The 20,446-nt window shown below is 35.1% G+C and overlaps 1 protein-coding gene across 1 annotated transcript in view; it reads left to right on the top strand.

Moving 5' to 3' along the window:
- The window catches only part of SPL2 (E3 Ubiquitin ligase family protein), a 99,158-nt gene that overhangs the window by 64,095 nt on the left and 14,617 nt on the right, over positions 1–20,446 (top strand). Inside the window, exons 3-5 of the mRNA XM_089815359.1 lie at positions 6,337–6,507; positions 6,737–6,861; positions 7,002–7,121. Coding sequence (XP_089671485.1) covers positions 6,337–6,507; positions 6,737–6,861; positions 7,002–7,121 — 416 coding nt within the window. The remainder of the gene's footprint in view (positions 1–6,336; positions 6,508–6,736; positions 6,862–7,001; positions 7,122–20,446) is intronic.

Below are 20,446 nucleotides of genomic sequence, written 5' to 3'. Positions count from 1 at the left end.
ACTAGCATTAACAATTTCTGCAATTCAATTTTGACTGTCTCTTAAGACAAGATTAACCCTTCTTTAAGGTTGTCTCATAGGCTTATATTCTGGGCTAATGTAAATCCTATTAGTACAAAGCTTAGGATCCAAGCCCTTCATGTTTGTATAATCCTAGGCAAATGCTTGTTGATTCTTCTGTAGCAACTTTAGTATACTTTTTTGATGTGAAGGGGACATGGCACTACTAATATTTAGTTCTTTTCGTGGGCTAACCTCAATCCTAATTACTTTTTCTCTCATGGATGGTTGAGCAATTGGAGTTGAATGCATCTAATGTGGTAATGAATGAAGGAATTGGGAGGATGTTGAGTATTGAGGCACATTTGGAGGCGACAAAATAGTTTCCAAGGTATAGTCCTGTTGTGAACACAATTGAGAATTGGCTTCATATTCATTTGTGCCAATGGATGAGATAACATCATCATCTTTTTGAGGGTTTACAAATGGTTATCTAGTTATTGTCATAAGCTGATGAGTGAATTAATTTTTGGTTCATCATCTCCTAAATCAGGCCAAACTGCTTGGTCATCTTGTAACAAAAGCTGACCAGGAGAGTATAGGGTCAAGTTCTTAGTATGCATCCCATTAGATATTGTCATCTTCCTAGACCTACAAGCTATATAAGTATTTGTAGTCGCTAACCATGGTCTCCCTAGGATGAGAGGATACCCATCCATATTGGCTTTTGGAGAAAGGACAACAAAGTCTATAGGATATTCCCAAGAGTTTAGTGAAACTGTAACATCCTCTGCCCAACCCATCTGGTTTAATAGTAGAACTATTAGCAGGCTGTAAAATGGTTGGTGTTTCTCTAAGGCCAATAATATGCAAGTGAGACAAGACTGCCTTTGTTATTACATTGATAGATGCACCTAAATCAACCAAGGCATTTTGTACTTGAATTCCATGAATAGTGACAGTAACTACAGGACTTCCTGGATCAGAATATTTAGGTACTGCTAAATCTTCTAACATAAAGTCAGACAATTGTCTTTAGACATGAATAGTTTTAGGATCTTTCCTCTTTCTCCTTGCTTGTTTTATGCAAGCTTCTTTAATGGTCTTAGTATAAACAGGAACTTCTTTTATAGCATCTAGTAATGGTATCTTCATGGTCATATGCTTCAGCTGATGAAGCAAATCCATTACAGCTTGGTTTTGTATAGGCACAATTGGGTCTACTAGTCTTTAGGAAATGAGGGATCTTTTGCTGCAAGAGAAGCTTGTGGTGTGGGCTCTTTTGCCTTTTCAGCAGAAGGATCTTCAACCTCTGTGATTATAGGACCTTGAGGTGAAGCAATGGTGGATCCTGACCTTAAATGGATGTCATTCAGAGAGATAGCATAGCTTTTTTGTTGAGTTGGTGGCTTGCTATTATGAGGATTAGGATTGGGTTGAGCTGGGAGTTGGGTTTGCTTAGTTGAATTGTTATTGGTTATAGGAGGAGGCATTAAGGCCTATTGCTGAGGAGGTGGCATTAAGGCTTGCTGATTGAGTTGATTAGACCATTGTTGAGTTTGCTGCCAACCTTGCTGAGGTTGTTGCCAATTGTTATTCCCACTAAAACCTTGAGGACCTATATTTTGATAACTTTTCCATTGACTATTGTTACCATAATTTTGCAGATGGTCTTGTGGCATACCTGTTCTTTGGGCTCATGGCCTGCGTTGAGCAACATAGAGCACCTCTCCATTTTCATCAATAGCTTTGAATTCAGTAGGCATTGGCTGTGGCTCCAAACTTGCAACAGTCTTGCATTTGCAGTTCCTCTTCCTTTCTCTGCAATGTAGACAATATTCAGCTAACATATTTTCAGCTTCTTCCTTCTTCCTTCTTCCTTGCATGCTGTCCAATTGAGTGGCAACATCATAAATGATGTCCTGTTTGAAATCAGATAGAAGCTTGGACAACTCCACCTTAGATACTCCTGAACCATTAGTCTTACTAGGCATGACCCTAAGTCTCCTACCTTTCTTCATAGTAGCTCTTGAGTAATTCAAGTTCCTTTGAGTTATGTCTCCTCCCGCGATAGGGTCTAAAGTCTCTATACTTGCATAATTTACACCTTTTAGAAACAAATGTTTCTATGATTCTTCATTCAATTGGTGTTGGGTATTGTGGTGCAAGTTAAACATAAACCTTGAGACATAGTCCTCCAAGGTCTCATCCTCTTTCTATGACATTTTGAAGATGTCATCTCCCTTCATATCATGACCCCTACAATACTTCTTGTATTTGAAAAGAAATATATTCTTCATTGCATCCCAATGTCTTACAACATTGGCACCTAATCCCATGAACTATCTTAGAGCAACCTCTTTAAGAGTAGATGGAAACAACTTCAGTTTGTGGGCATTTGTCATATAATCATAGCTCATACAGAGGATATCAAATTCAAAAAGGAAGGTTTTAGGGTCTTCAATGATAAGGCCATAAAACTTGTGAAGCGTTGATGCAGGTATGTTTTTTAGATTATTGGTATCATGCAAATCAGGGATGGGGAAAGGAAATGTAGGTTGAGCCATCCTTGGTGGGGGAACTAGTTGTTGGAGTTGATAAATAACAAGAGCTAATGGATTGTCTTGATACTCAGGTTTAGCAAAAAGATCATTCAGGTGTAGTGACTCTTCAGATTGTGGAGGTAACTGTAATGGTTGGTCAGTATAATGACTCTGTAACTAAGGATTGGACATCCTTCTTATAATGACTTTGCATCTTAGCAGTGCCAAATATCATATTAGAATAACACACTGAACTCATTAAATTATTGGTCGTGGACGTAAACTTGAAATGATGCCCACAAAGTATATGCTCTAATCCATCTGATATGTCATTGTATCCATGCAACATAAATGCTGAAAGAAATAGTAAGCTAAGGAATGAAATAACAATCGAACCTAGTACTCAGAAATAATACTACACGCATAAAATTGAACTATTTACTTATGCTGTAGGAAACAACCGACAGTTCTGTTACCATATGGTTGTAGGAGCAACAGAGTTCTAAAATGCTTCTATTCTATTAAAACGGAAGACTGATTTTCTACCTAGCTATGAACTTAAGTTCACCTCCCGCGTGGGCCCTCACGAAAGAAAGAATGAATAGCAACTTAGAGATTAAGAACTGTAAATATCATTTCATTCATGAGCAACACATAAGTACATATTGTAACAACAGAATTGTATTTATCACTACTGCTGGATTACAAGAGAATTCCTCGTAGAAAAACCAACTTAGGAATCTAAACTCCAGCTTATTTATAACATCAACATAAAACAAAACTCCCTAAATCTAGGATCCTCCAATCAATGGAAGATAGAAAGATACATCATTCCATTCTATGTAACCATATAATATATATAGGATATTCATCCAATCTTAGAAATGTCAAAGTGCACACACATATAATAGTATCATTTTAAACAGTCTGAATAAGTTCATAAAAAACTCATAAAATTCCCAAGTCTTAGCTATAAAAACATATAAAAATATGAACCAAATTGGCCTTAAATTGGGCTCATCATTTCCAAAAGGTTTTCCGAAAAAGGGCTAAATCATAATAGTGCGATAATTAGATGGGTTGTTAATATCCCTACTTCTAAATAAATGGATAACCACACTAGTAGTCCAACCCTCTGGAAAATCATTTTGAATGACCTTCTTAAAGATCCCTTTTATATGAAGAGCAACGAAATCCACTCCCCACTTCAGAAATTCAGCTTGAAGCCCATCAATGTCACTTGCCTTACCATTTGGTAACTTCTTTATTCCTAGTTTGATATTGTCCACCGTGAATAGTTCCAAAGGAGTGATCACAATGGGAGGGGAGTCCTTCTCATTTGTCTGCTTAGAAAGTGACTTTGTGTATTCTAGCCATTGAGCATCTGTGGTACTATTTTCATTTTTCTATTTCCTTTGTTGCAGTTCTTTCCAAAAGTCTTTGGGATTGTGTTTGCTCAAAGACACTTACTCCTCCTGCTTTGCATTCACACATTCTCTTTTCTTGATTGAACCAGCTCGGTATATTTTTTTCTTGTCTTGTATACTTTTATTTTTCTGTTTTATAAGTCTCTTCACCACCTTGCACTCTTCATCATACCAAGGGTTAGCCGGCAAGGTATTTGCTACCCTCGTTTTACTGCAAGGTCTCTTACATGCCTTTAACGCCTATTTAAAAAAAAATAGAAAAGAAAAACACTATTTTTTAAGAAACAAAGACTTGCCTCAAAAAATATAAAAAACAGGCTACAAGCACAATTTTATGAAACTAAGCCATTTTATATAACATATATTTAGTATTTCTTATTTAGTATACAAAATTTGATATATATCTTTATTTAAATTAAATTTTAAACATATTTAATCACGATTTTGTTTTTGTAGAATTTTTTCTCGTGCCAAAATTCATTTGGGTTTTATCGTCCGCAAACACTAATTTGAACATGGTGGGCTCCCCACATTACCACTTTGGCAAAAAGAAACAAAAGACACTATTTTTAATTCTTTTTAAACCAAAGCGGCAATGTGGAAAGCCTACAATGTTCAAATTTGTGTTTGTGGACGATAAAACTCAAATGAAGTTTGGCACGGGAAAAAATTCTACTAAAACAGTCGTGAGTAAATATGTTTAAAATTTAATTTAAATAAAAAATATCAAATTTAATATACTAAATAAGAAATATTAAAATTATAAATGTAATATTTAATTTAATTTTTTGGATATTCATCATAATAAACTTTTTATGTATCAAATAAATATATGCTAAATAAAATGGCTTACTTTCATAAAATGGCCTGTTGCCTGTTATATGCTGATGTTTGAGACTTCTAGATACATGTTTGAGACATTTGATTTGGATATTTATATTGATAGGCCATGGTTTTTATGTTTGGGATTTTTGGTTTTAATGTTGTTATATTGATTTATACTGCTGCCATTTTCTTTCATGTTGTTATACTACTGTTGTAACTTGTGAATCCATGATTTATTTGCATACTGTCTTCTTATCATCAATTATTGATAAATCTCTCTTTCCTTCTCTATATCTATAATATCTTAATATAATTTGAAAAATACAGACACACACACACACACATTATAAATTTGTATACAGCTGTTCTCTACTGTCCCCTATTTTTTACATTTTGGGAAACGTCCTAGAAATGCTTCCTAACCATCCCCCGTCCCCATTCCCAATATGGCGTGGAACATAGACTACAATGTAATTATGTAAGCAAGTTCCACATTACTATCATCAAATGACAAAAAGTAATGTTGACTTAATGATGCCTATTCAATTAAGTTTTCCTATTCAATTAAGTTTTCCTTTCAAGGACAACCACTTGAGGCAGTTATTTGTTTGATAAATGAAATTCAATGATTTTATGCGCTGCTTACAGATTACAGTATATAAAACCATAATATATATATGAAATTAAAGTTTTAACGACCATCAATTAAAGGTAAAGAAAAACGAGCTCAATTTAGCAAGAACCTAGGATAATAAGAATAATCTAATAATCTCCCCTAATGGTCATTCTATTAACTACCTTGCAGAAGACAATACATTCTTGTAGTCACAAATGCTTCACAACATTTTACTGCTACAGAGACCCTCCCTGGATTTGCAGAATATCAATGACCAAACAAACAATTAAAGAAAATTGATAATAAAGCGCAAATGACCACAAAGTAAAGTCTAAGGTTCTCAAAGACTGAGCTAAATTTAGCAAGAACCTAGATGGTTAAAATAATCTAATAGAAATCACATTTTTACATATTTTTATTTTGTTTTCTAAAATATTCCCTAGGTTCTTTTGACACTTTACACATGAACATACTCCTTACTGGTTAACTCTGTTCACCTCTTAACACTGCAGGTGGTAGTTAGATATTATGCCTTAAAATGAGCATTTTCTAGTTTCAATATTATTGGATAGCAATATTTTATTTTGAATGTCATCTAAACTGTTTCCTTCATGTTTCTTATTTGATTATATATTCAAATTTGAGCCCATCAAATTGCTGTAGAGTTGATTGTTATACCAGCCATTTCTCAAACCATTCTTATTTATACAGGGTAAATAGGATATGTTTATTAGGATTGCTATTGCTCTTTCTTTCCCTATGTTAGTTTTGTCAGAAAAATACATATTTTGCAATGATTTCATGAATATCTTTTTTGTTTGCACATCTCATATTTTGAGATTTCAATGTGCACATGCTTCATGCACATCTATTGTGGAATGAATTTGGTATATTCTCCACAATAAGTAATACTGGCTTGTTGCAGGTTCCATTTGTTTTAATTGAAAGTGAAGGGCGACAAAAATTTAGCCATGTCCATATCAATCTGGATGATTCAAGTCATCCACTGCCGCTTACAACTGTTTATCGTCATCTGCAACCAGTAGATGCAACTCCATATACAGTTTTTCAAGCCATTTTTGGTCGCGGGTACCCGGTTTGTAACTTTACAGAGCCTTGAGATTGATTTATGATTGAAGTTTATAATAAATATAGCTAAACATTTTAGAATCTGGACTTCCATTTCTAAATTACATTTATAATTGCTGGCAATCAAATTCATTTATAGAATTGCTTTTTAATGCCATTTCATTTGTTATTTACACTTACATGCCCAATTTTGTTGTTGTTGGATCTGACTATTTCAAGCATTATGTGGAGTTAAGGTTGGTCTTCTGGATGAAGAAAAGATTCTTGCGCCTGGTAGACAGATCACTGCAATTGGCCATCTGCACTTAACCGAGAATGGGCAACCTGGTATCAAGTCGTGCAAGTCGCTACCATATTTCTTGTAAGCATATAAACTATTAAAAATGAGGATTATATCATTATCACTATTTTATATGAATTTGCTTTGTTGTTAGGTGAACCAGTGTTCTATTTGGTCAGTTTATTCATTGGGTCTGATTATATTTGTTTTGCTGTGCTCAGGACCTATCTCACAAAGGATCAACTGGTGGAAGAGCTAGCCATTGGAAACACTGTTCTATTTTGGGGTGGCATTGCCATTAGTACTGTAGCAATTGGAGTTCTAGCTTATGCTGTGTTCAGGTATTTCAGAAATGTAGTTTCATTATTTTTTTGATCAATAATAGGCTTGCGCCTATTTTTATTAATATAAAAGTGTATTTACAAGTTTTTACCCTGTTCAAAGTGTGGGCACTAGGGGAAAGAGAACGGGGAAGAAAACCCCTAGACTGGCCTCGGACCAAGGTCCTGTACAAGGGGAGGGAGACCTCCAGTACATATGACGAGGGCATACCCTTGGGTTACATTCAAGATTTGCAATCAATTTTCTTTTCAAAGCATAGCCATGATTACTAGTTAGTATCTTTGTTTCGAAGCACCAGCTCATGAGATATGTTAAGCTGGACCTGAGGTCTATTTGCTAAAGGACATCAAGAGAAAATTAACACCAGAAATAAAATACAGAGAGAAGAAACATGGTTACTAGGAAATTCCAATGCAGGAATGTAATCTGCATGTCCATCTCTGTAGTGAGTATTTCTGCATCCCCTTATTTATTTACTCAGCCTTCCTAATTAATGGGCATCTCAATCCCTATTATGGTGCATGTATCTTTGGATCACTTGGTAACTATGTAGACAGTCAAAGGCACATTGAAGCCAAAAATGGGAAAAAGATTGTGATTAATTAGGAAATGCTGCTACTCGCAATTTTTTCCTGCTTAAAGCAGTGTTTTTTTCGAAATTGTTGACCACAATTTTGTCTGTTTTTTTTGAAGAATGTCCAAGTGGCTTTAGAATCATGAAAAAATATATTGGCTGATTTTGAATGCTTTTAATGTACCCACAATTTTTCTTTTGTTGGGGTTTCTTGGGCAATATAAAATTGTTCGAAGGATTTTTTGAATGCTCTTAAGCATTTCAAAGAAACATTTTGGATGATGTGATTAGGGCTGTTTTTCTGACGTTATCTGTTATTTTTCACCCAACTTCAAGTTTGGCAACAAAAGACAACAGATAGTACATTTCCAAAGTAGTCACAAACCTCTTTCAAGTTACAGCAATGTTTACTAACCAAGCCTTGTTCCTAATTTTCAAATGCCACGGCATATTTTGAGTTGTACTTATGCATCTTGTCAAACTAATGATCAATGCTCCTATGATCAATGCAGTATAATATTGATACATCTTCCATAATATTATGCATATATAATTAGGAACTACAACCAAAGCCTCCTGAATGATCTCTGAAGTATCTTGACTATAGGCTCTATAAAGCTCCATAACACCTGATTGAGTCCTTTAACCACTCTGCTAACCTACAAGAACCCCTGCTTATAGGCTAACCTTTACAATAGTCTGAATTGCCTAAGGAAGGGACATTACATCTCTGGAATGAATTTGCACCTTTATAGCTTGGAGGTTTGCACCACTTATAATTTTTTCACTTTTTCGGCAAACTCATAAACAACATCGATATAACTTTTGGTCTATCAGTTAACCGTCAAACATTTGTAACAGATATAAATAGGAAAGCCTAGAAACATCAACACAAAGGACACCAAAATTTATGTGGAAACCAAATTTGGGGAAACCACAGAAAAGCTACTTCTCATGAAATCAAAAGGCTCACTACTGGTTATTATCATTGCGAGTTGACTCACTGTCTGTCGGGCTAACTACCCTAAATATGAAAATGGCTAACTGCCAGTACAAGATTCATTGATTAAGGATGAGCCGATAGAATTGCATCTCACTATGCATGAAATAGTTCCAGTTCATAGCACACAGATCACTGACAACAAAAGATCCAAAGCTGATCCCCTCTTAGTATGCATCTTTTAAAAATTATAAAAATTATATATATACATATTTATGAAGCCTAGAAGCATAAGTTAAAATTAGAATGTCACATAGTATCATAAAATCATATGATTTAAACATGAAAGCACCGTAAGCTTCAAACATAGCATCATGAATCATAATCATACCATCATATATTTCAAGCACAAACAAACTCTTGCTCAATCACCTATTTTCTCTTGCTCAAGACAAAATAACCTATTTGCACACCACAAATGAGTGTTAGAAGCCAACATAAGCCATTTACATTCACTTTTTAGGCTTGTGGAAGTCAAAAACTTATATATTGTTAAAAAACTGACTTAAATGTCATTCGTGGGGCAAAATTCGCTCTTGTTCGCTGGAAATTTGATCTGGATGTCACAATTTTCCTGGAATTCGATTAGGGTTGATGCTGGTTCGAACCAAGTCTCCAAAAATTGAACCCTGCCCGTATTTCTGTGGCATTGGACCTGAACCATGTACTGGTTTGAACCAATATGTGGTCCGGAGGGCAAAGTGGCGAACCCGGGTAACTAAGGTGTACACCAATCCTTTGCAAGAATATATAAGGCATTCTTATGACAATACTGTTGGACGGTTTTGTCATTGATGTCAACCAGCTGGTGTTCAAGTTTGTGTCAACTTTTGAAGTTTCAATCTAAGGTACTTGACCTGCTTGGTTGTTTGGACTACCAGTGTGTATACTTGACAGAGTTTGATATGAGCTGGGTGCTCACGTGCTTGCTTGTCCATGTCAATTTACATCCTTTGCTGTGTCAGCGCTTGAGTCCTCACTCTAAATTGATTTGTGCCTAATGGATTTGTGACTCCTTGTTTCGTCATTGATGTCAACCAGCTGGTGTTCAAGTTTGTGTCAACTTTTGAAGTTTCAATCTAAGGTTCTTGACCCGCTTCAGCTGCTTGGTTGTTTGGACTACCTGTGTATATACTTGACGGAGTTTGATATGAGCTGGGTGCTCATGTGCTTACTTGCCCACATCAATTTACATCCTTTGCTGTGTCAGCCGCTGAGTCCTCACTCTAAATTGATTTGTGACTCCTTGTGTAAGTGCTATATGTTTTGACATGCCTTGCTGTTTGGTTCTGGATTTTTACTAAGTTTTGAACGCTTCCTTGCATATAGAAAGACGCTTCTGTTGATTGTATAACAGCTGTCTTCTGTTGATGAACACTAAATGCTGCACTATCAGTTAATGGTGCCCGTGCCAATATTGTCAGGTGTAACTGAAAATTTTTGCAGTATGAAGAAGTCTGATGGAATATGGAGTTAATGGTGTTGCAGATGGAACACACGTTTTCTTTTTGAACACGATGACAGCAGTTCATTCTGGCATAGACGGATAACATCAGTGGCTTGGCGGGGAAAAAGAAATGAGGAAGAAATGTATAATTGAATGAGCAGGTTGCCAAATGACAATTTGAAACTCTTCCTACTGAAAAGATGGCCAATTACCATTTGAGCAAGAAACAAAAAGTTCAGGCCATGTGCCAGTAAAATTGTTCATCTGCCTCAGACCAGAAACAAAAAGTCCAGACATTAATTAGGCTTGTAGGTTTTTTTTATTTAACACAAGTTTATTTTTAATTTATTTTCTTCCTCTAGAGAATTCAATCCCTTTAAGGTTCTTATTCAACATTAATCAAATGACCACTTTTTATATTCAACCTTATCTCACTAATACATGGGGTCCTTTTATTACTTTATTAATTTATTATAGAGTTACACTATTAATCACTTTATTTTATTCTATTTTATTTAATTAAATATTAAAGACATTTATTTATTTTTATTTTAATCCCATCACGTGGCCATTCCAAACAAAAAAATGATGATGCATTTGCCATCTTTGTGATGTCTAAAAATAGTAGGTGAACCGCTAGTCCTCCCCTAAAATTTATGGAGCCTCTCTAAAAATTAGGAACTACAACCAAAGCCTCCAGAATGATCCCAGAAGTATCTTGGTATCCTGATTATAGGCTCTTTAAAGCTCCATAACCCCTGGTGGAGTCCTTTAACCACTCTGCTAACCTACAAGAACCCCTAATTATAGGCTAATTTTTACAGTAGTCTGAATTGCCTAAGGATGGGACATTACATCTCTCGAATGAATTTGCACCTTTATAGCTTTTGGAGATTTCTGTGACATTATAAAAACTTTTATTTTTTCGGTAAACTCATAAACAACATCAATATAACTTTTGATCTATCAGTTAACCATAGCAAACATTTATATTAGATATAAACAGGAAAGCCCAGAAACTCCAACACAGAGAACACCACAATCTATGTGGAAACCCAATTTGGGGAAACTGCGGAGAAGCTAATTCTCATTGTTTTGAATACCAGGTAAGGTGATTTTTTACAAAGGCTCTCTACTGTTTTTTATCATGCAAGTTGACTCAGTCTGTCGGGCTAACTTCCCCAAATATGAAAATGGCCAACTGTAAATACAAGATTCAATGATAAAGGATGAGCCGATAAAATTGCATCTCACTATGCATGAAACAGTTCCAGTTGATAGCACACAGATTACTGACAACAAAAGATCCAAGGCTGATCCTCTGTTAGTATACACCAATTCTTTGCAACAATATATAAGGCCTTCTTATGAAAATACTGTTGAATGGTTTCGTCATTGATGTCAACCAGCTGGTGTTCAAGTTTGTGTCAACTTTTGAAGTTTCAATCTAAGATGCTTGGCCTCCTTCAGCTGCTTGGTTGTTTGGACTACTGTTTATATTTGACGGAGTTTGATATGAGCTGGCTGCTTATGTGCTTACTTGTCCACATCAGTTTACATCCTTCACTGTGTCAGCCGTTGAGTCCTCACCCAAAGGATTTGTGCCTAATGGATTTGTGACTCCTTGTGTAAGTGCCGTGTGTTCTGACATGCCTTGCTGTTTGGTTCTCGGTTTTCACTTCAGTTTTGGACGCTTCCTTACATATAGAAAGATGCTTCTGTTGATTGTATAACAGCTGTCGTGTTCTTGTTTGGAATTTGCTAAGGCGCTTCTGTTGATGCATAACAAATGCTGCAATATCAGTTAAGGGTGCCAGTGCAAATATTGTCAGGTGCAGTTAAAAAAATTCACAGTATGAAGAAGCCTGACGGAATATGAAGTTAACTGTGTTGCAGATGGAACAAGCATTTTTCTTTTAAAACATAATGGCAATAGTTCATTCTGGCATAGAAGGATAATATCAGTGGCTTGGCAGTGAGACAGTAATTAGGAAGAAGTGTATACGTGAATGAGCAAGTTGCCAAATGACAACATGAAACTCTTCCTACTGAAAAGACGGTCGATTATCATTTGAGTAAGAAACAGAAAGTTCAGGCTATTTAGACAGTAAGATTGTTCATATGCCTCAGAACATATACATGGGGGTGGTAGTGAGTTTTGAAATGTAATGTATTTTTATCTCTCCAAAATACACAAAGAATATCAAAGCATCCTGTGATTCAGTGGGATAGCGTTGACAGAAATTAAACTTGTAAAAGTGTGTGAAAATGATAACAAAAGGTGGGTAACTGTAGGCAACGAGTCAAGTATTTTTGGGCAATGATTCCTTGTATCATACAGGGTTGTCCAAATTAGTTTGCAGATCTTATTTATGTTCTTCAAAAGGGTGTGAAAAAGATCGTGTGAGAAAATTTTGTTTTGAAGACTGAGGTTTTTAGACAGACTCTGGTTTTACTGCATTCATATATACAGTTGGTAAGAAAAAAGCACAATATCTAGTAGGAAAAGTTTTTTTTGAAACTGATGATGCAGGCTTTGGTGTTTTTAATTAACATTCTTGACTGTCTTTTGGAGTATGAAACAGTAGATAAAAATGAGTATGTCAAGCTGCTAAATACACGGCATGTTTAGAACGATTGTGTGTTCTTGGAAGACATAAAAGGGTGACTTGTGAAGTGGGACAGGGTGGAAATCATGTGTTTCTCCAGGGCCGAAAGATTGAGGATTGAGTGTTCTTATGAGGATTGCACTGAACGAAGTCGAGTCTGTTCATTATTATTGAAATCTGGGTTCACTTACTTCGAAGTGAACATGGTAATTGAATACACAACCAGACCTTTTTTTGTAGAAATCTGATGTTTGGGTGGGCGTTCTCACTGGATTGGGTTTCAACGAGATAAATTTGTGTTTCTCTGTCTCAATTCTCCTTAACCTGTTGCATTTTATTTTAAAATACTGAGTAGGTCTGTCCTGTGTTAACATGAGTGCTTTAGATGGTTTTGCTGCAAATCGTGCTCCTCTTTTTGATGGTACAAACTATGCCTTTTGCAGAGTTCGTGCGAAAACCTACATTATGTCTCTTGGATTTGACATGTATATGAGTGTGGTCAATTGATATACTATCCTAGCTCAACCCCCTACTAATGCTGATGCTGAAAGGGCACTTCTATGTAGTCTCTCTGAATCTGACTTTGTCAAAATTATGCACTGTGATTCAGCGAAAGAAGTTTGGGATAAGTTCTTCAATGCTTATCATGGTGATGATAAAGTCAAAAAGGCAAAAGCACAAACGCATAGAATGATTTTTGAAGGTATTCACTTAAAGGAAGATGAGAGTGTTGCCGTTTACTCCCTAAGAGATGATGAAGTTGTGAATGCTTTAAAAGGACTTGGTGAGACAATTAATAAAAAAACCACCGTTCAAAAGATCCTACTCACTCTACGTTTAAAGTTTAATGCCAAAGTCTCTGTTGTTGTAGAAACACCAGATTTGGATACTTTTACCATGGATAAGCTGCACGGTATCCTGACTGCATATAAATTGCGTACCATTGTTGAAGGATCATCGAAAAGGGAAACTGCTTTCAAAGCTATGAAAAGTGCAAAAGAGTGTTAAGGTTGTAGCTTCGGTCAGATTGATTCGATCTGAGATACATTTTGTTATTGATAAATCATCATTTCTTATATAAACTTACCCATGTTAAATATACATATATTGTTATACATATTATTATTTTTGTTAATATATTATTAATTAATGATGATTAAACCATAGGGAAATGACTTCTCATATTTATATGAGATCCAAATCTGCATCTACACATCTATAACATTGGCAATGTTAGTACATTTGCAGAATACGTACGATCCATGTTGCTCAACATGGTATCAGAGCCAACTGCAAATGTAAGAATAGATATGAAAAGAAGAGCTGATGAATGGTATTTGGATGAATAATATTCATATGCAGAAATTCTAAAACATGTATAAACTAATATCTTAAAATATGACTTATGGTACCAAGGAGTTCAGAGTCGATGTCATCCTGATGAGTAGATTCATCATTTTTCTTTTGCGAGAAATTGACATAATTTTTACAAACTGGAAGTTCCAATATTCTTATTGATATTTTAAACGGGAGCAGTTATTTCCGTGCCTACACAATATCGATGAGGCCAGTTTATTGAAGAATTTTGACAGCAAGAACTTTTAATCATGGCTAGAGAATAATTCCTTCACAAGAGTCTGTTAGTGGGAGACGATAACCTTGGTATTATAGATTGTCCCTGTACGCCTGTACGATTCAGCATGAGCCACCTAGTATTCTCATAGCTGTGCATAGATTGCTGGTGACAGTTTGGCGACGGCTGGAAGCAGACTTTTGTTCATTGCAGGTATGAGAAATACAGATACGAAGAGTAGGCGAAATTATCAAATTATTGCAAATTAATCACAACATCAGTGAAGATATTGGTTTTGAATTACTGATTCATAGTTCTATGATGTTGCTTTAAAATTCTAGATGGTTCAAGATCCTTTATGTTTGTGAGATTGATTGTTGGAGTTGGAATAAGAGAAAATTAATGTAAATGACGGAACATTGAAAGTATGATGCTGTTAGAAGTTCTGATTAACAGGTTGTTTGAATGTTTAAGGATATTTGTTAGAATAATATCTTGCCTCAATTTGTGATCTGCTGACTGAGAATGGTGTCAAAGTTATACAGATTTTAAAGAGTTCTGGTTGCTATGAAAGGGAATGAAATCGTTGAGGCAGTATGTGTATAGGGAGCAGTACGCAATGGTCAGCTAAAGAAGCAGTTACACCCGAGCCGATGAATGGAGTAGTTATGCACAATTACAGGCAGATCAGAGTAGAAATGGCTTACTAAGAGTAAATGTAACATGTACAACCAGTAGATCAACATTGAGAAGATAACCAATAAATCAGTGAAAGTAACTAACACAACCATCCACACAAGGAGCGATACCGAGTATAAGAAGAGACTGAATCATATAAGATGATATGAAAGGAAGAGCAATAAATAATTATTTTATTTGCAAATGTGGACTACACCAAGACAAGTTTTACACACCTTCATTGATTGGGTAAAACCTATGCTCCATGGAGTTTCCGGGATGGGGACGTTTTAGGGAACAAGGACATGTTTCCGATATGGGGACGGTTCGAAGCCAAAATTTAGGGGATGGGACCTTAAGAGACAACGATTAAAAACATAGGGGATTTTTTTATATAGAGAGACAAAATTCAAGTATGCATATCATAACATTGATAAACCATTCACCATAGACATTTTAGAAGATCAATACATGGAAAATTATCAAATGACAAATATTAAGTACCTCCATTATAACATATCACATGCATACGTAGTAAAATCAAAATACCTAAAGTCTCCAAGTATTATGCATGAAATCAGAATGGAATAAAGAGAAGTGCAACTAATATAGTAAGTAGTAAATAGAAATACTAAATGCAATCTTTCCTCACTGTTGCTACTACTATTGCTCTATGTTTTTTCCCTGTTAGCAAGTACATCATATCTTAAAATGAGTAGAAGAGTTAGTGTTTTACTGTTTTAATGGACAAATATGGTTTGCACATTTTTATTATGTCTTAAAGACAATTATAGACCCACACAAAAAGTAAAATTTATTGTTTTTCTTTTACCCGACTAGCTAGAAAAAAGGGGACGGCTAGAAGTTTTGGGGACGGCTAGGGGACAACAAAGCCGTCCCCAGTACTGCTGGCCGTCCCCAAGTTTCCTACCCAATTTCTTTGCCGTTTCGGGGACGTTTCCAAATTTGGAAAAAAGGGGACAGCTTTGGGGACGACAAATATCCGTCCCTGCGTCCCCGTTTTGTCCTCGGGACGGGAACGAGCCAAAAAGCATGGGTGACGCGTCCCCGTGGAACACAGGGTAAAACAAGAAAAGATGAATCATATTACATGATGGATGTGAGGTATTTAAAGGGGAACAAATTACCATTAATAACACCTTCCCGCCTTGGCATAACAAACAAAACATATCTACCACTCAACATATCAGGAATATTATAAAATAAGAATAAGAAACTTGGATAGGGAATGACCCGCTTATTACAATATATTCTTACCAAAGGTGACATGGATTAGAAGATATGTAGTTTGACTGACCACCACCATTCGATGTAGATACATGGGTGAAATATAACAGAGGCACTCAATATATATATATATATATATATATATATATATATATATATATATATATATTGAAGCGACATCTTCAATTTCCTACAGTGGCACTAGTATTGACTTAAAATATTTGTCATCCAAGATAGTGATTTTTAGACTGAGCAGTAAGTATTAATATTAATTTTAGGAAGCAACATAATCATCATATGGTCAACATCAACAACTCAAAACATCGGTTAAAGCCTAGATGATTAAGTTGAATGGGGAATATTTAACATCAAATATTGCAATGCATATATGAGATATCCAGTCTACACATTAGCAGGAACAATTGTCAAGAGATGTGGCTCAGTGAACAAAGAGGCACATCCTTCCTTAATTGAAAGATATATAAGACACGAAAGACCACCACTCCATCAAATATTTTAAAATCAAGAAAATTGAAAATTTGGTGTATGATATGGATTTTGAACTAGGAATACATGAATACCATGCTATCCTTGGGTGTAAACTACTTGTGTTCACATATTCATATCTCTACAATAGTTCTATAAGCAAGTAGAGTTGACAAATTTTTTCCACATTGATGAATATTCTCAGAGATAGAAATAAGGACAAATAGAGGAGAAACCAATGATAGAGGAATACATGAATACCATGCTATCCTTGGGTGCAAACTACTTGTATTCACATATTTATATCTCTACAACAGTTCTATAAGCAAGTAGAGTTGACACATTTTTTCCACATTGATGAATATTCTCAGAGATAGAAATAAGGACAAATAGAGGAGAAACCATTGACCATTAATTATCATGGAAGTGATCTACATACTAAAACAATCCATTTAGCAAGAAAGAACACTTGACGAAATCCATACTAATAATAGAGGAATTACTGCATAGGCAAATATTAGACAAACAAAGTCCAAAAGTATTACAAATAAGTCTTTTGAGATGCCATCATGTTTGGAGTAATCCCACTCAATCAAACAATTGACCTCGTCTACAAACCAAGTCACGATACAATGAGGAGAACATTTCCCAGAATGATATCTTCGCATTTGGAAATAAATTATGAATTCGATATTTGGTCTCTATGGATACCGACACCCTTATATTTAATGAATGGGGCCTCTTAAAGTATTGTTACTACATTAAACAAAGATCTTGAAGATAATTTTAATTGTTAAGTGCTACAAATGGTTCACATCGTTTGGATATGGTTCATCATAGGATAATGATAACATCAATTGAATTTGTCAAGTATTACTTTTCATGCATCATCAAGAAAGAGGATGTCAGGTCATAATTCAAGAGGAAATTACACTATGGTATAGGAAGATGTTGAAAAATGCAATCATAATACATATGCATTTGAGACTCAATATTTTGATTGAATAAATATTCTTCTTGACAATTGTTGATGTACAATACATGAGCACATTAAGTAAAATGATTTTCATCATAAAAGGACCTTAGGATGTTTTGTTCCTCTAAAACTCAAGGTGATTTAGAATAAGGACTTAGAGCTTATTTCGGCGGTATCGATGTCTTGATGTTATGGGATACAAATTTCCTTTCTTTTTGTAAAATTGATTGTATCACTTATTGAGAAAGAAAGAATGAGTTAGAACTTGAGTAGCAAAGGGAGAGTACAAGCTTATGTAGCGATGTGACTACTAAAACTCCATGTTGGTCTTCATTGGATTCAACACTACAAAATGAAATGAGTGGGAATTTTACATTGTGAGGGGGATTAATAACCAATGTTTCATTCCCACAAGTTCCATTCTCAAATATCCATTCTCAAATATCTATGGACCCTCTTCGAGTTCCAACTCAAATATCTATGAGGGTCCATAGATATTAATATCCATTCTCAAATATCTATGGACCCTCATGTGTAGATAAGTATCCTTATCTTTTACATTTATCTACTCATTGCAGTCTCTCTCCTATTTGTAATTCTATACATGCTACATGAGTTATTTGCCTTGATTTTTTTTCTTTATGTATAGGGATGATCTTGCGAGAAAAGAAGGCTTGTACATTACATATGTAATCAAATATTGTGCAGGCTCAATCTTATGGTAGTAACTCGGAAGAAGTTGTGATCTAGAATTTATTAGTCATCTGATGATCTGGCTTGTTAAAGTGAGGCTCAAGAAGCAAATATCTTTGATGAATGAGATTATGAGTATCCTTCCATATCAAGAGGGAGTTCAATACTTTTTCAGAGACAACCTTATACGAGGTGCTCAAAAGATTGATACTTAGACGGAGTCTAACATTCATGTGTATGACTACATGATTGTGATGGGCCTACTCATGTGTACATCACAAGGAAGTAATAACTCGTCACCTGAAGGTTGAAAGATAAATATCGGACTCAGAGGGGGTCTGACAGGCATCCTTGGGTGAAGAGAGTCTCAAAGGGAGTAACTACAGGACTTGACTTCCCAAGATCATTGTTCAGAGGGAGAATCTTTGAGGTGCAGTCCTTTGTGAATGATATCTTCTCTATGAGGAAGAAGTTCTAAGTGAAATTCATTGTAATGTATTCTTCTTTGTGAGAGAGAATTGAGATGAAGGTGACGATTTTATAAATGGTAGACTTGTTATCATGACCAACTTCATTAAGTTGTTGTCACAAAGTGTTGGAAGTCATGATAACATACGTATTGATGGAGCCCTAATTTATAAAATTAAAACCTCCATTTATGTACACTTTTTAAGCCATATCACTATCAATTTTATCTTTTAGATCATTAGCCTTGTAGCTATTAGGATAGATTTTTATCTGATTGATATATTATCCTCCTATATTTCCAAGTTACATTTCTAAACTTCTCACATCATTTGTCTTATGTATATCCAGTCCATAGTTATTTCTTAGGAAACGATAAATACCATTTTGGAAATCAACCCATTAACTCATGAACCATAACTCGTGTGGTAGCTGTGTAGTATTTGTAGACAAGCGCAATATGGATAAATTGCAAATCATGGCAGGGGGTGTGGTTGATGTATAAGGAAGTTAGCTTGAACATATATACAACAATAGAAATGGAGAATGTACAAGGATATATGGTGGAGTTGATTCAATTTGCCTGCATACAGGAGTTACACAACACGGAAACAAATAACATGTACACAAAGGGACCAATTCCAATAGCAACGTTGATGGCAAGATAATGAAAATATATGAGTTAGAAGTAAATAAAGGAGGCATCAGGTTTATAAGTTCTAGTTTATTCTGGAACAATTTGATGAGTGATTTACACTAAATGATTGTCTCTGTAAACAAAATAACAACGAAAATATGGCAGCCCACATGTCTGAACAATAAAATAGAAAAATAGCGTGTGGAAATGCCACAAAATATCATTGGGCGGAGAAGGATAAACCCATGGATTCACTTGATTTGATGATTCAGTTGCAAACCATGAATGGTGGAGTATACATGGAACCCAACAGAAAAAATTCGAAGTTCAGAACAGGCCCATAAATTTGGGGAATTTTTGACAAATCATTTATAGAATTAATACTGAATTGAATCATGTGGATAAAGAATGAAATAAAGACACCGCAGGAAATATAAGGCATGACAGAGTAGGCTCCATTCACCACATCGCTGATTAATGGAAGAAGGAAGCTTTAAATACGCTGCATATGAGTAAAAGATGTTTGAATAAAGACTCATGGCAGGTGTCGAGGGAAAAGACTTTCATATTAATTATTGTGTATCTCCAAGAATTTGGTTAATGACTAGTTTAAGAAAATTACTTAAGTTTCAAAGGGCGTGATTTATTTATATAGGGAAGTCACATTTCATTAAATATGCAAGATATAAATGGGGATGTATTCATTTCAAACAAGATTCAAGATTCGGAACATTCATATTCTACAAAAAGTATTCTATATTATTTGTAAGGAGGGATAAGGAGCTCAATATTTATGATGTAAATTTAATTATTTTATTTTAATAATAAATTAAAGTCTTGTTTATTTTTAAATGGCATGGAGATTTAAACTGCAGATGAATCGTCCTTTGCAATTACTTTTTGGAATACTGTATACAATTTAAATGTCGGATAAGTGG

The sequence above is a fragment of the Cupressus sempervirens genome, chromosome 2, assembly GCF_028749045.1.
Source record: "Cupressus sempervirens isolate cs-2001-9-10 chromosome 2, ASM2874904v1, whole genome shotgun sequence".
Lineage (NCBI taxonomy): Eukaryota > Viridiplantae > Streptophyta > Pinopsida > Cupressales > Cupressaceae > Cupressus > Cupressus sempervirens.
Note: the sequence above shows the minus strand (reverse complement) of the source record. Positions and strands in the feature narration are given on the sequence as shown.